The sequence below is a fragment of the Chiloscyllium plagiosum genome, chromosome 33 (genome assembly GCF_004010195.1).
Source record: "Chiloscyllium plagiosum isolate BGI_BamShark_2017 chromosome 33, ASM401019v2, whole genome shotgun sequence".
In the NCBI taxonomy this organism is placed as follows: domain Eukaryota; kingdom Metazoa; phylum Chordata; class Chondrichthyes; order Orectolobiformes; family Hemiscylliidae; genus Chiloscyllium; species Chiloscyllium plagiosum.
Genome location: NC_057742.1, coordinates 39,187,546 through 39,205,189, shown reverse-complemented (window position 1 = coordinate 39,205,189; position 17,644 = coordinate 39,187,546). Strand labels below are relative to the sequence as shown.

Sequence of the window (17,644 nt, the reverse complement as noted above, 5' to 3'; positions counted from 1 at the left end):
GACAACAGCCCTCTTCACTATCCACAACTCCACCAATCTTCATACCGTCTGCAAATTTACTGACCCAGCCTTCGACTCCCTCATCTAAGTCATTAATAAAAATTACAAACAGCAGAGGACCCAGAACTGATCCCTGCGGAACTCCACTTGTAACTGGGCTCCAGGCTGAATATTTACCATCTACCACCACTCTCTGCCTTCGACCGGTTAGCCAGTTTTCTATCTAATTGGCCAAATTTCCCTCTATCCCCTGCCTCCTGACTTTCCGCATAAGCCTACCATGGGGAACTTTATCAAATGCCTTACTAAAATCCATGTATACTACATCCACTGCTCTACCCTCATCCACATGCTTGGTCACCTCCTCAAAGAATTCAATCAGACTTGTAAGGCAAGACCTACCCCTCACAAATCCGTGCTGGCTGTTCCTAATCAAGCAGTGGCTTTCCAGATACTCATGAATCCTATCCCTCAGTACTCTTTCCATTACTTTGCCTACCACCGAAGTAAGACTAACTGGCCTGTAATTCCCGGGGTTATCCCTATTCCCTTTTTTGAACAGGGGCACAACATTCACCACTCTCCAGTCCTCTGGTACCACCCCAATTGACAGTGAAGACGAAAAGATCATTGCCAACGGCTCTGCAATTTCCTCTCTTGCTTCCCACATAATCCTAGGATATATCCCGTCATGCTCGGGGGCCTTGTCTATCCTCAAGTTTTTCAAAATGCCCAACACATCTTCCTTTCTAACAAGTACCTCCTCTAGCTTACCTGTCCGTTTCATACTCTCCTCTTCAACAATACGGTCCCTCTCATTTGTAATTAATGAAGAAAAATACTCATTCAAGACCTCTCCTATCTCTTCCAACTCAATACACAGTCTCCCACTACTATCCTTGATCAGACCTATCCTCGTTCGTGTCATTCTCATGTTTCTCACATACGCATAAAAGGCCTTGGGGTTATCCTTGATCCTACCTGCCAAAGATTTTTCACGCCCTCTCTTAGCTGTCCTAATCCCTTTCTTCAGCTCTCTCCTGGCTATCCTGTATCCCTCCAACGCTCTGTCTGAACCTTGTTTCCTCAACGTTATGTAAGCCTCCTTCTTCCTCCTTACAAGACATTCAACCTCCCTCGTCAACCATCTCTTTCCTGCCTGACAGGTACATACATATCAAGGACACGTCGTATCTGTTCCTTGAAAAAGTTCCACATTTCAATGACATCCTTCCCTGACAGCCTATGCTCCCAACTTATGCTCCTCAGATCCTGTCTTGCAGCATCGTATTTACCCTTCCCCCAATTGTAAAACCTACCCTGTTGCACGGACCTATCTCTCTCCATAACCAAGGTGAAAGTCACAGAATTGTGGTCACCATCAAGCAAAATGCTCACCCATAACAAGCCCATCACTTGTCCCGGTTCGTTACCAAGTACCAAATCCAATATGGCCTCCCCTCTGGTCGGACAATCTACGTACTGAGTTAGAAAAGCTTCCTGGATACACTGCACAAACACCGCCCCATCCAATCTATTTGATTTAAAGATCTTCCAATCAATATTTGGGAAGTTGAAATCGCCCATGAATACTACCCTGTGGCTTCTTCACCTTTCCAAAATCTGTTTCCCAATCTGTTTCTCCACATCTCTGCTGCTATTGGGGGGGCCTATAGTAAACACCCAACAAGCTGAATGCTCCTTTCCTATTTCTGACTTCAGCCCATACTACCTCCAAAGGCAGATCCCCCTCGAACTGCCTTTCTGCAGCCATTATACCATTTCTAATTAGCAACGCCACATCCCCTCCTTTTTTACCAACCTCCCTAATCTTACTGAAACATCTGTAACCAGGAACCTCCAACAACCATTCCTGTCCCTCTTCTAACCACGTTTCCGTGATGGCCACAACATTGTAGTCCCTAACCTGCACATCTTTGTGGGAGAGAATGTAGAGAACAAGCAGCACGGATGATCTTAAGATAGAACATCAAGAAACTCTAGCTGAAAATGTTTATGAGTGGGAAGAGAAGCATTGTAGGTGATCCTCTGGCTGCAACCAGTTGGATAAGCATGTAACTAGTAAATGCAGTACTAATCAGCTGAACAGCAGTGGAAAAGCGTTGAAGGAGGATGGTGCAGAGTAAAGAGAATTTTACTTCGACTGTAAGTGTAACTGTTGAGCATGTGCAAATCTTTCCTGTGGGAGGAAACTAGAGCACCCGGAGGTAACTTATACAGATGCAGGGAGAATTTTCCAACTCCACACAGATAGTTCCCCGCGGCTGGAATTGAACTTGGGTCCCTGGTGCCATGAGGCAGTAATGCCAACCACTAAGCTATTGTGCCATCCAAATTCAAGCACATCTCTGGCCCCTCACTTTGAATTTGATACCTCCTAAGCTCCAAAGCTGAATAGAAGGTATTTTGAGAATTGTTGACCTTAGCCATGGCGTGGTATTCAAAAGGATTGGTATGTCTACTCTGGTATCTAATCTAAAACTAGTTTTCCTGTGGTTTGTCATATTCCTGGTTTGCCATATTCCTGCTCCTCAATATGTTCCTAACTACTGGGATTCCCTCAGACCACTGGTCTGTGTTTCATTTTCTGAAGTGCCAATACAGCTGTGCCATGATTTCTCTCTGCACGTGTGACTCTCATTCCTATCAGATGAGTTCCATTGTGTTTTCAACTGTGCCCTCCCATTCTATGCTTGCCCCCTGCATACATTCTGAACATTTGCTTCTTTTCTACCTCTGTACTCACTATGGTCAGTTGATTGTCGCTTACCACATACTCAGCTGTGGATCTTCTCTACTGTTTTCTTCAGTTCTGCAAAATCTTTTCCCGTTCTGTAGTTTGGTATCCAGAAGTCTATTACTCAGCAGTGTGTTAGGTCTTTCCCTATCACCTGTGCCTAATTGTTGGGTTGACTTTTTTCTGCCATTTCAATGTACTGGGTTTCACTTCAGACTTTTTGACAGCTTGCTTTGGTTCAATGGGTCTAGTAACCATTGCCACCATACAGTAGTGCAAGATCTGAATTATCATGAATAATCAGCAAATGATTATATTGAACCTAACTGTACACAGAGAATGGTGAGAGAACATGCTACCCAGAACCCTCTGGATCCAGGTCCCAGTCCCATGTGATCTGACTCACAATGTTTAGCTCTTTTTGCACATGCTCAACAGCTACACTTACAGTCGAAGTAAAATTCTCTTTACTCTACACCATCCTCCTTCAATGCTGTTCCACTGCTGTTCAGCTGATTAGTACTGCATTTACTGGTTACATGCTTATCTATCTGGTTGTAGCCAGAGGATTACCTACAAGGCTTCTCTTCCCACTCACAAACGTTTTCAACTAGAGCTTCTAGATGTTCTATCTTAAGATCCTCCATGCTGCTTGTTCTCTACGTCCTCTCCCTCAATTGCACCAGCTAAAACCATAATAACAATTTCCAAATATTATTGAGGACAACCAGCTCTACCACACCTCCATCTCTCTCAACCCTTTCTTGCCCTTAAATCATCAGACTGCTTCTCCGATATCCAGTACAGTCGGTTCTGATATAATGCGATTGTTTTGTTCTTGTGCGATCTCGCATTATGAGAAAATCGTGCAATAGCCACACCATTTAAACTAAAGGGGCCTGAATCACATTATAGCCAGTGAAGGTAAAGAAAGTTTGCATTCTGCAAATAATGGTCTAAATTCCTCAATTATGTTAAGCTAATTCACGTGAAAGAAACGTGCGTTATACAGAACTAACTATACTGGATGAGTGGAAATTTGCTCCAAATAAATATTGGAACAACTGAAACCATTTAATTGAGTCTCCACCTCAAATCTGCTCTTTAGTGTCATACACTGTCTTTCTCGCTGATCAACAGTTGCCAGTAAATCAATGTATTCACCATCGAGAGATTGCACTTGATCCCAAGCTGAGCTTTTGCCTGGTTATTTATAGCCTTCACTAAGACTGCCTATTTTCACCCCCATGACTTTAATCAATCTTGTTTGTATCTCACCTCATCTACAGCAGAAACCTTAATTTGTGCTTTTGTACCTGTGGATTTGACTGTACTATGTTGCCTCTAGGTTAAACTATGCCTAAGTTTTAAAATTGTTATCCATTTTAAAATTCCTCGTGACTTTGCTCCCTCCATCTCTGTAATTGCCTCAAGCACCACAATCCTTGCAAGAAAACAGCCTTCTTCCAAATTTTGCTTCTGAACAATTCTCATTTTGAGTTACTACATCATTGGTGGCTGTTTTTTTTTGCTGCTTGAGACAGTAAAATCTATAATTTCTTCATTGAGTCTCTCCACCTGCCAGATCACCTTCAAGACTTGCCATTTAAAAACTGTCACTTTATCCACATTTTTGGTTTTCAGTCTTAATATTTCTTGATGTCGTTCAGCGTCAAATCTTGTTTTATAAATTCTCCATTGAAGTATCTTGAGGCTGCCTACTGTATTACATGTGCCATATAAACAGAAATTGTTGTTGAAAATGAATCATGGTGGTGATTTCATAAATATTCAGCCCTCACTCCCTTGCTCAAGGCTATTTAATATGTTTGTGACATAACTCACATTCCTTGATGTGAAAGATTTTTTTAATAACTCGATACTTTGTGTAGGTTTCAGAATGTGCAGTATTCAAGTTATAGGCAGTGTCATAGACTAAACCCAGTGACAGAAACTCAATAGATTTTATTCCTGCACTATTTGTGAATTACAGATTTCTCAGTGTGCTAGTGCCTGGAATTTGAATTTGTGATCTGAGTCCAGGATAGCTTAATCACTCCTGCTACAGTATCATTCACTCAGGTGATTGATCAAGAAGGGAGGGACCTGATGTGATTAGAATCCACACAACTTGTCATTATTGCTGGTGGCTTCTCATTGTCCAAAAATGTTTTGATCATTTGTAATCTAACTGAATGAAGAAAACTTTGCCGACAACACATTTTCTCTAGCTGAAAGCATCCTATTAAAAAGCACAAATATTGTCAATAGCTAGTCATTTGAGGTAATCTTGCTATGCATTCCATTTCTGAAAACTTAACCTCATGCAGAGACTCACAACATAAGCCAATCTCATAATCTGGTGGGCTCACATAAATCTTCTAGATTGAGCATTATTTGAATGTTGAATTGAAGTTATTATCTTTCACCAAGCACCATATTTTGAAGAAAATATTTCCCAAAAGTAGAATGAATTTTATTGTTTCTAAATAAATGCTCAGCGAAGATAAAGTTAACAATGTTTCATTTATAAATATATTTCAAACTTCTAAACAAATAACACTTTGCTAAGAAAAAGACACTGGATACAACAGCAGCAATATTGCAATTTCAGTGATCAGCGAGCTCAGCTGGAACCATACAGTATGGAGAACTTTCAGACAAAGGCCACATGATCCACTTTGGGAGTGGGATGAGGATATCACATTTTATTTTTGACCTGCCTGAATAGCAACAGCCCATTTCCCATTCTCTCCTTCTTTGCAACTACACTCCTGAAAGCTGAGAACCCACAGAAGCCATTTTCATTCCTCGTGGAGGATTTCTGGAAAGGGTTTATTGTAATCTACCTTGAAGTAGAGGGAATTCAGCTATCTACAGCAGTTCTAGAAAAAGACAGCAGTGTGACCAGCTGGGGTACAAAATATCTACAGAACCAGAACACATCAGAATTGACACAATCCATGATTTATCCTTTTTTAATGAGTTTAACAATTTACTTTAAAGAGTACTTTAAAGAGAAACTCTGCTGGTTTTTTTGGTGTGTCATTAGACATGTGTATGCTTGCGTTCATTCTATTTTAAAAGGGTAGATATATAAACTTGCATAATCTAAACTGTTTTTCAATAATCTTTGCATCTTTGTTTAAGTAAATTTGTTAGTGGTGATAAACTAATTATTTGTTGATGACTAATGGATTGTTATTTATACTGAACCTGATGCAATCTATATAATTGGCTATATCACTACCTGGATGCATTTAAAAGTTGCTGTGGCCAGTGGAGGAGTGGAAGTAGAAAAGACCCCCCCACCTCAGTGATAAAGGATGATGTTCACAGATTCTGTCTATCTTGTCAGATGTTTGATATTTCTCAGAGTATGTTCCCACAGAAGGGTTCCTGCATTTGGTAGGAGTTGTCATTGAGAATCTGACTAGGTGTTACATCTTAGGGTTGAAGAGTTGACTGTAATTTTCTCTCAAATCTTCCAATTAACAACAAAAGAGCAGTAATTTCTCTAAAATGTATTTTGTGGAGTTAGAAGGCACAGTGCCGATTGATAGGCTCCCCTGATTGTGTGACATGAATGCATTTTGTGACTTCCTTCAAAAAGTATCCTTTTCTATTGTTTCTTCTTAAGGGGTCTTTAATTCTTTTTCATTCTCAGATTAACTTCATCTTTCTTTTTAACATTGTGAGGATCTTGATGACAAAACTACGTGCATCCACTACCTCCGAAACCATGCAGTACAGGTAAATGGCAAAAAAAGCAACGGTATCATGGAAAACCGGAGAATGGAATTCTGGGCAATGTTCCTGTTAACTCCGAAAGTTGCTGCTCAACTGTACAAAAGTCAGTCTAACTAATATGCATTTATAAGGGGCTATACATTTTAATAAATCACTCATGGCAATTAAAACAAATGAAAGGTTTATTGTATTCAGGGAAATATAAAATAGGAAAAAATATCCCATCGGCTTAACAATAGTGAGCACAGTAGTGTCAGATATTTTTGTGTCCACGTTTGTCAGTCCATGAGAACATATGTGTGTGAGTCTGCATCATTGTCAGTAATCATGTCAGCTTCTGTCATGGTGACAGTATCATTGTGAACCTGAGAGTGGAATTTAATGTCTCCTCCCATGGTTAGTTTAGTGGTAGGGGACATTTAGTTAGGTGAATGAATTCTTAAATGTCTTTTTGGAAATCTAAGTGAGCTACATCTACAGGTTCTCCTTTATCCATTTTGCTTAAGAATTCATTCACCTAACTAAATGTCCCCAGAAAGTGCCACATCAAAGGTTACTTCACAAAATAAACATTCATGTCTACAGAGGTATATACTGTATGGAGGATGGATTGCTAATCCATCACAGCTCCTGAACCTGACTATAAGTTTTCAACTCTTTTATTTCGGAAACGGAATCTTTCAGCAAAGCAGGCCTCCAACGATAATAGTGATTGATCTAATTTTTATCTTCATATGCAACTTTCACCCTTTAAATATTTGTGTCTGGATTTTGGCAAATAACTTTATTACTTTTCACTTATGTAAGTTGAACTGAAATTTAAGGCTCAGAGAGAAAGGGAAGGAAGACAATCCTGAGAAAGAGAAAAGGAATTAGTGTTTCAGGGCAAGAAAGGAACTCAAAGAAAAGGAGGAATAAGCAAGACTAGCTCAAGAAATGGAGCTAAAAATATATGTTTAGGAAGAGAAGAAAGTGAAGGAGCTGGGTTCGAGACTACCAAGTGTTGTGGATGTTGATTAAGGACTTTCCATGCTGATGCAGGACAATTTCCAGAGTTATATTCAAAGACCTAACTGGAAGACGTATTGAAGAAGCATTAATAAAAATTCACGAAATGAATGAGCTTGTTACTGGTTGGTGGGTGCAATTTCAAGTTTGCCCATCCAGGTGTGACCTCTTGCCTGGAACTAACCTTGCAGATTGGAAAATGTTACCCTACTTCCCACAAACTCAAGTACAATTCCAGGGAGATTAAACACTTTCAGCCAGAAGTGGGAGCTTAAGATGTACGTTTACAGCAAAACGCCCACCCACCTCTTTTCACCCTTTTGGAAAAATATGAATCCTATTCCTGTCTACCTGCCCATGCCATCCGTTTTATGACCAAACGTTGCAGTCAGTTAAGCTTTAGGCATGTTGAAATCAGAGCCTTTCGTATTACAGCGGTGAGTTGGGGTCTGGGTGGGAATGTGATTGACTAGCTAACCGACTTATAGAATACTTCCAATGATGTAAGCTATATTCAGCCCAAGGACAGCTGCTCTACTGATCTAAGTCACCAACAATCACAGCCAACAGTGTATTCAAAGTGAAACAGAGAACCTGCACACACTCGCAGGATCTGTTTGGCTCAGTCCATGTCTGGAAACAGCCCTCAACTATTCAACTGTGGAAGTTGTTGCACCTGCTGAATCTGATTTTCTTTTCAATCCCTTAATTTCAAGAAAAATGATCTTAAAATAAGTCCGACCTGCAGCAATAGACTCAATTGACTAAACTCATTCGCATTTTTATATGTAACTTTTTGTCCTTACTTTAAATCATTGTGTCTTTTCTTTTAGCATACGAGTTTATCATTTTATGTATCTAACTCCCATCGATTGGATAATAAACTTACCTCTTACTGTTTTTTATTCATTCAAGGGATGAGGGCATCGCTGGCTAGGCTAGCATTTATTGCCCAACCCAAGGTGCAGTTAAAAGTCAACCACATTACCATGGGTCTGGAGTCACATGTAGTCCAGACCAGGTAAGGATGGCAGTTTCATTTCCTAAAGGGCATTAGTGAACCAGATGGATTTAATTTATGGTCATAATTCGCCTCTTAACTCCAGATTTTTATTGAATTCAAATTCCACCACCTGCCATGGTAGGATTCAAACCTGGCTCCCCAGGATATTACCAAGGTCTCTGGATTAACAACCGTGCAATAATAACACTAGGCCATCACCCAAAACTTTTTTTTAAAACTTATTTAGCCTATCTTTTAAATCCACCTGTTCTGACATGTTATTACACACCTCTGGAGCAGGTGGAACTTGAACCCAGAACCCCGAGTCCAGGGATAAGGATACTACGACTGTGCCACAAGAAGGTGACATTTTTCAAAGCATAAAAAGCTGTGCTGTTAGCAATTTTGTATAAGCTAAACATTTACTTTTGTCAAAGAAAAGGCTGTGCTGCTAATTATTTTTAAAATTGAAACACATTGAACATTGGCAATGATAACAGAGGGTGGCAGTGAGAAAGGAGCGGGGAGTATTCTGGGAGATGTCAGCTCCCTCACCATGACTGAGAAGGGGATCACACAGGATGCTGTGTCAAAGAACAGTGAACCCTCAAACATTACATTACTATAGTGTTTTCCCAACTCCCTCCCTTCCTTGAATCAAAAAAGAGAGAGAGAAGCTGTTAACAAATTTGTCTATGACTTCGAAACAGCAGAGCCTCAGCAGTGTACATCATCTTGAGCAGTAAAGATGGCTGGGGTGCTGGGAAAGCTTGTGATGCAGATGGAGTGCAAAACTTGAGAAATTTTGGATCCACAGTCATGTCTGCATAAATGTGGTGACAGTCCTTGAACAACATGTGACTGATTCGGAGAAGTGACTGTCTTCATTGCACACCATACAAGAAGGAAAGAGGTTTCTAGAACAGTCGTATCAGGTAATAGTCATTCTACATGGTGATCAGCTCGCAAGGAGGAGTGCAGAGATAGCAGGTGAGTGGGAGGCCATTTGCCAAAAGGAAAGAAGACAGCCCATCCAGGAAACGTACGATTCTTTGGAGCTAACAGGTGGTAAATTTTAAATGCCTATTTAGTGAGCAACATGACTGACTTCGGGGGTGGATGACTTGAGGGAAAACCCTGATGCTTGAGACTACTCTGGGAAAAGAGACAGAACAGAGAACATTACAGCACAGTACAGGCCCTTCGGCCCTCAATGTTGCGCCGACCTGTCATACCAATCTGAAGCCCATCTAACCTACACTATGCTTGTCCAATGCCGACTTAAATGTACTTAAAGTTGCCGAATCTACTACCGTTGCAGGCAAAGCATTCCATACCCTTACTACTTTAGGCGGCACGGTGGCACTGCTGCCTCACAGCGCCAGAGACCTGGGTTCAATTCCTGCCTCAGATGACTGACTGTGTGGAGTTTGCACATTCTCCCAGTGTCTGCATGGGTTTCCTCCGGGTGCTCCGGTTTCCTCCCACAGTCCAAAGATGTCCAATCAGGTGAATTGGCCATGCTAAATTGCCCGTAGTGTTAGGTGAAGGGGTAAATGTAGGGTTATGGGTGGGTTGTGCTTCGGCGGGTCGGTGTGGACTTGTTGGGCCGAAGGACCTGTTTCCACACTGTAAGTAATCTAATCTAATCTAATCTACTCTCTGAGTAAAGAAACTACCTCTGATATCTGTCCTATATCTATCATCCCTCAATTTAAAGCTATGCCCCCTCGTGCACGCCATCACCATACAGAAGCTGGTAGGCAGATTAGAAAGTCAGTAGTAGTGAATGGCTCTATAATTCGACGGTCAGGCAGTCAAGTTTGCAATTGAGATTTGTGAGTCTGTTTTCTGCCAGTGTACAGGTTTGGGACATAATGGAATGGCTGGTAAACTTCTGGAAAGGGAGGTGAACAGCCAGTGGTCGTGGTTCATATCGGAAACATTTGGAGAGGCAGCTTGGAGGACTTGCAGGAGCTAGTGGGCTAGGGAGTCAGCTGAAATGCAAGACCTCCAGGGTGGTAATCTCAGAAATACTACCTCAAGCTTGTGTCCCAAGCTTCACTATTTAGGTAAAGGCAGATGAGGCAAGGCATATGCTGTGAAGGATGATGAGGAAGGGAGGGCTTTAGATTTTTGGGACATTGAGATCACTTTTGGGAAAGGAGAATGCTGTTCAGAAGACATGGGCTTCACCTGAACAGAAATGGAACTAATTTCCTTGCTGAGAGAGTACATAGTGTCATGGGGGTGGATTTATACATGTAGGCCAGGGTTGTATTGACTAATGGGCCTAGTTTTGGAAGTAGCAGACAAGGCAAAAAAGAGAAGACGGGGAATGGGGAAAAGAAGTGAAAGAAAGCATGTGTGTTGACAGTGAACAAATGGCCACCTTCTAATGGGCAAGAAAGAGGTAATGGCAGAGTTAAATCAGATTTATGTATATGCATGGAGTATCGTGAACAAAATTGGGGAATTGGAAGCAGAAATTACACTGGAGGATATGACAGTAACATTGACAGAAACATGGCTCAAGCCAGAATAGAACTAGATACTTAACATCTCAGGTTATAGGGCTATTTGTCGAAGCAGGGTGGAAAAAAAAGGAGGAGGTGGAGAAGTTTTACTCAAAGGCAGTATCATTGTCCTTGAACAAGATGAAATGCTTGAATTCAAATCTATACGATCAGAGGTGAGAAACAGAAAGGGACCAGTGACCTTCTGTATTTATCACAGACTTCTAAATAGTGGGGAGGAAGTCCAAGAGAGCATTTGAAAGCAGATTATAGAAATCTGCAGGATGAGTAGGGGGTGATAGTTAGTGATTTCATTTACCCTAGTGTGAGAAACAAAACTCACATATTAATAAATTTCAGTCCGAATCAAATTCTGAAGCAGCGAATTTTATTGATACGTAATTCTACCTGTTTTCGCTTCTCCTAGTCTCCTATGCTTGGTACATCCTGCTCCATGATTGCTCTGCCTTTTTAGTCATAGAAAATCCTACCTGTTTTCGCTTCTCACTGTTTAGTATTTGCATGCACGTCTAATTTTATAATACAAGCTTTTGCAGAAGCAAAACCTGTTCCCTTATTCTGTACAATTTTAACCCTATACCTTACACTAGGATAGACTGAGGAGAAGGGAGAGTGTGTGGCACAGAAGGGGAGAAATCCCTGCAATGTATGCAGGAGAGCCTTCTGGAACAAATACATTTCCAGGCAGGGAGTCGTGCTGAATCTGGTCTTTGGAAAAGAGACAGGCCAGGTGGAGAACACCAGAATGGGGAGGGATTTGAGAATAGCAATCATAATATATTAAGGTTTGATATTAAGTTGGAAAAGGATATGAATCAGTCAATTAAGATCCCGGACTGGAAAAGGGAAAATTTTAGGGAATGTAAAAGTTGAACTAGAGCAGGTTTATCGGAAACACTTTTTGACAGATAAAACAGTGGATGGAAAATGGGGCAATTTCAAAAGGGAAATGAATAGGATGCAAGCTAGGTACATAACCTTGAGGAATAAATATGTGGTATCTAACACTGACGTACCCTTAGTAACTCGGGATATTGGTCAGTAAATAGGGAAGGAAAAGGAGGCATATGATGCATACTGGAATATTAACAGCAATAGAAATTGGGATGAGTATCTCAAATGCAGGAGAAAGATTAAGACTAAGAAGAAGCATGAGGAAAGAAAGGCAGGATGCTCTAAAACAAACAACAAAGTGTTCTTCAAACATATTATGAGTAAAAGATTAGCAAAGAATAGAGTAGGGCCTGTATGGAAGAAGCAGGGTAAGCTGCTCACTAAAGCAAAGATCTGACAGAAGTATTAAATGAGTACTTTGCTTCTGTCTTTACCAAATTAGAAAATGATGACAATAATGAGAAAATGGGGCAACAGATAACCCAGGAATCTGCAAGCCAGTCAGCCTAATGTCAATAGTGGGCAAGCAGATGGAGGCTATAGCTGAAAATGTGTTGCTGGAAAAGCGCAGCAGGTCAGGCAGCATCCAAGAAGCAGGAGAATCGACGTTTCAGGCATGAGCCCTTCTTGATTCCTGAAGAAGGGCTCATGCCCAAAACGTCGATTCTCCTGCTCCTTGGATGTTGCCTGACCTGCTGCGCTTTTCCAGCAACACATTTTCAGCTCTGATCTCCAGCATCTGCAGTCCTCACTTTCTCCTAGAAGATGGAGGCTATAGTACAGGTTAAGGTAAATGTAGAGGAAAATTAAATAGTACTAGACAGTCAACGTGGCTTTGTCAAGGCAAGGTCATGACTGAAAAATTTGACTGAGTTCTTTGTGAGGTGACACAGAGTAGATGAAGGAACTGCTGTGAATGTTGTATATTTGGACTTCAGAAAGCATTTGATATGGAGCCACATGGCAGCTTGGTTAGCAAATAAGAAATGTTTGGGATTAATGTGTCCTTGGCAGCATGGATTTGAAGTTGACTAAAAGATAAGAAAGAGATGGTAAATATCGATGGGAAATTCTCAGATTAGTGATGAATTGAAAGTGGTGTTCCTCAGGGAATCAGTTGGAAGTGACGGCAAAATCTCTAAATTTGCAGATGATACAAAGCTAGGGAGAATAGTGAATTGTGGGGATGATGCTGAGCAACTTCAGAGGACGTTGTCAAGTTGGCCAAATGAGCAAACCCTGGCAGATTAATTTCACTTGAGAGTGTGGTGCTGCAAAAGCACAGCAGGTCAGGCAGCATCCGAGGAGCAGGAGAATTGATGTTTTGGGCAAAAGCCCCTCATCTGGACTTTTTCAGGCTTTTGCCCGAAATGTCAATTCTTCTGCTCCTTGGATGCTGCCTGACCTGCTGCGCATTTCCAACACCATACTCTTGACTGTAATCTGCAGTCCTCACTTTTGCCTAGATTAATTTCACTGCAGGCAAATGTGCGATAATGTGTTTTGATAGAAAAGACATGGAGAGTACAGCTTCAATGGTACAACTTTGAGGACAGCAAGGTACCTCAGGGTTCTCATTTATGATTCTCTGAAGGTGGTCAGGAAAGTTGAAATAGTTATTAAGAAGGTTTATGTGTTATAAATTGAGACAGCGAGCATAAAAACAAGGAAGTGATGCTACACCTATACAAATAATTAGACGACATGTGGAATACTGTGGTCTGTTCGAGGCAACTCATTTAAGGTAGGATGTCAAAGCCCTGGGAAGAGTCCAAAGGAATTTTACTGGAATTTGGTGAATGAAATATCATGTGAAAAAATAAGAACTTACCCACTCCGACAGTAAGAATAAAACAGCAGTGTATGATTTAAATGTTGAGAGATTACAGAATTTATGGTGCAAAGGGATCTAAGGTTTTTGGTGCATTCATCGTGAAGAGTTATTATGCAGAAAGAGAGAGAGAGAAGCTTTTTACTTGTCATTTCTACCATAAACAACTGATCAGGAAAAAAACAAGAACAGTGTTCCTCCAGGACTGAGGGTGCTACATGGACAGCACAAACAACATAATCGTACACGGCATAAAGTGCATAAGAAATTCAAAATACGCAAGTTACAGTGTAAGAGAAGAATGAATGAATGATAGACATTTCTCTAGCAGTAATACAAAGCCGTGCAAAGAATTTCCGATATGACAGAGTTCAATCATGCTGTGTTAAGGAGCCTGATGGTTGGGGAAGAAACTGTTGCACAGTCTGGCCGTGAGAGACCAAATCTTCTGTCAGATGGCAGGAGGAGGAAGATTTTGAGTGAGGGGTGTGTGGGGTCTTCCACAATGCTCTTAGCCTTTTGGATGCAGTGTGTGGTTTAAATGTTTTTAATGGAAGGAAGAGAGACCCTGATGATCTTCTCAGCTGTCCTCACTATCCTTTGTAAAGTATTATGATCCGAGACAGTGCAATTCCCAAACCATGCAATGATGCAGCAGCTCGGGTTCACTCAATGAACACTCTGTAGAATGTGGTGAAGATAATGAGTATGAGGTGGGCTTTCCTCAGCTTGTGGAGAAAGTAGAGATGCTGCTGGGCTTTCTTGGCTGTGGAGCTGGTGTTGAAAGACCAAGTGAGATTCTCTGCCAGGTGTACGCCAAGACATTTGCTGTTCTTCATGATTTCCATGGGGGGAGCTGTCGATATCCAGCGAAGAGTTGTCACTCCATGTCCCCCTGAAGTCAACAACCGTCTCTTTTGTCTTGTCCACATTCAGAGACAAGTTGTTGGCTCTGCAATGAATAAAAGGGACTGCAAATAAACCTGAAAAATATCCTAGTTCCCAGGCTGCTTCAAGGAAATATAGGGTGTGTAATCGATACAGGAATGCATAGGAAAGTCATCATCATCAGCAGTCTGTTGCAATGAGGATGACTCTCTTCTACTCTCAGGGTGAATCTGTCGGTGGCTGTACTGACCAATAAAATTACCACAGGTTCTATTACACTTGGGGCAGGTGTTAATGGTCATTAGAAGGGGAGGGTGGGGCTTTGGTGTGGCACACAAGGAATTCCGTCAATAAAATGAGCAACAACTTGGCAAATGGAATATAATGTGAGAAAATATGAACTTACTCACTCTGATAGGAAGAATAAAACAGCAGTGTATGATTTAAATGATGAGAGATTGGGGAATTCTATGGTACAAAGGGACCTAAGTTTCTTTTGGTACATTCATCACAAAGAAATGATTAGGAAAACAAAGGGATGGTTGGCATTTACTGTTAGTGCAATTAAATGTAGGTACATAATTGCATTAGAAGCAGTTCAGAAAATGTTCACTCAACTAATTCCTGGGATGAAGGAGTTAGCTTAGGAGGAAAGGTGAAGCAATTTGAGTCCTATCTAATGGAGGTTAAAAGAATAAGTGATGATATTATAGAAATATATAAGATCTTGAGGAGACTCAACTGTGTGGCCTCTGAGATGTCAGGGGTATCACATTGCAGACAGAGTATAAGGGAAATTTTCTATTTCCTGATGGCCATATTTCTGTGGAATTCTCTTCCCAGAGAGCAGTGAAGGCTGGGCTGGTGAATGAGAGGGATTTTTGATCAATGAAGTCAAAGGTTATGAGAGGAAGACAGGAGAGTAACGTTGTGAGACCATAACCAAATCAGCCATGATCTTGCGGAGTAAGTGGCAGACTATAATTGAGAGACTGATTGACTGACTACTGCCCCTAATACAGCTGTTCTTGTCAAACAGGTAGGTAAGGACCGTGCTGTTTAGCCACTCCAAACCCAATTAAATCTGTAGTGGGATATTATATGGAAGACTTTCCCAAGCTACCTTGAATTGAGGCCCCTGAGAATATAATTAACACCCACTTAAAGACAGCATGACATGACTACCCATGTAAGGTGTTCGGATGTGTGTCATAACACCAGCAGTTACTGCCCTCTCAGTAGCACAACCCGTCTTTGACCAGAGGGTCTTAGCAGTTGGATCGCTGCCACCAGAGGTCTTGATCCTGTTGCTATAAAGTGACTAACTGGCGCATTATATGACCTCACTTAAAATAGGTGACAAGAATGTCTTTCCCTCTTTGCCAGTTCCTACATTGAATCCAACCCTCAGTATACGTCGGTCAGTGTCTGAGTTGTCAATCAGCAGTTGTGTGACATTTCCAGCCACATTGAGATATAAGGAGAGAAAACTGTGAGGCCTGTTAGTCTATGGTAATATATGTACCTGAATTAATAGCCAGATCAACTGAGGAATCTGAGATTTCCCAATTGGACAATCTGCATTGCAGGAAAACCAGAAATTATAAATAAAAGGAAATCAAGGAAATCATTGCAACTTCTCCAGTACTGATTGCATGCCTACAGCAGTCATCTGAGCACAAATATTTTTATACTTATCATTTGTTCCTTGAATCATTTTGTGTGTTTTCTCCCCTTTCCTCTTGTCATCTTACTGTGACCATGTATGGATTGAGCAGTCATTAAATCTCTCATTCTGGTAGCATGGCAACAAAGGAAAGTTTTAATGAATGGAGATCCTAAGAAGTCTTTGTTCAAGCACACTAACAGAGGTCTCATTATTCTTATTCTGATTGGTGTTTCCTCCCACAGGAAAGCAGTGAAGGCTACGTTGGTTCTGTTGCCATTGCTTGGGATCACCTACATGCTGTTCTTTGTCAATCCTGGCGAGGATGACATATCACAGATCGTCTTCATCTACTTCAATTCATTCCTTCAATCCTTTCAGGTACATAAATAAGATCACTATTCATGTCTTGCTGTGTGTTGCTACATTTACACTTAGACAGTGCAGCAACTACCCTGTTGTCAATATTTGATTCCCAAAGAGATGTAGAAAAATTTGAAAGAATTCTGAATGAAACTTTGTTTGATGTCAGGTTATTCAACATTAGATTGACAGGATCCACTGGAATCTTCATTGCACAAGAAGCTGTAATAAAATACCCAGACATCCATTGCACATCATGAGACAAATCCTGGTCAACTCAGCTCCCTTTGCCGAACGAATCCAGTCCCAAGTTTCCCACGTCAGTGGCATAACTCCACACTAATCATGGTCAGGCTTCACTAGCTGTGACCTGTTTGCATAATGCACAAAGTGGACACCTTCAAAATAGACTTTACGCACCATGCATACTGTTTTACAAGAGGACTTTGACAAGTTGGAGGAGTGGGTGGATAGAATGCAGATGGGGTTCAATGCAGAGAAGTGGTAAGATGATGCACTTTGATTGGAAGAACATTGAAAAGGCACTATAATATAGGGTATACAACTTCAAAGAGAGTACAGTGTTCACTGAGGAGAGGGACATGATGAATGTTGAGATTAGAGACAGACGTTTGTTTACTCTGGATCACGTTGACATAAGTAGGGAAGATGTGTTGGGTTATTAAGGTGGACTAGAGGTTACAATGGTGAACAAATCCCCAGGACTGGATGGGATAGAACATAGAACATAGAAGAATACAGCGCAGTACAGGCCCTGCGGCCCTCGATGTTGCGCCGATCCAAGCCCACCTAACCTACACTAGCCCACTATCCTCCATATGCCTATCCAATGCCCGCTTAAATGCCCATAATGAGGGAGAGTCCACCACTGCTACTGGCAGGGCATTCCAATAATCTCACGACTCTCTGAGTAAAGAACCTACCC

General features: G+C 41.3%; 1 protein-coding gene across 4 annotated transcripts in view; it reads left to right on the top strand.

Annotated features, from left to right (window-relative positions):
* LOC122540028 (corticotropin-releasing factor receptor 1-like) overlaps window positions 1–17,644 on the top strand; it is a 345,294-nt gene that overhangs the window by 285,278 nt on the left and 42,372 nt on the right. For all 4 annotated transcript variants that reach the window (XM_043675338.1, XM_043675340.1, XM_043675337.1 and 1 more), the window contains 2 exons: window positions 6,426–6,511; window positions 16,581–16,716. In XM_043675338.1, coding sequence (XP_043531273.1) covers window positions 6,426–6,511; window positions 16,581–16,716 — 222 coding nt within the window. The remainder of the gene's footprint in view (window positions 1–6,425; window positions 6,512–16,580; window positions 16,717–17,644) is intronic.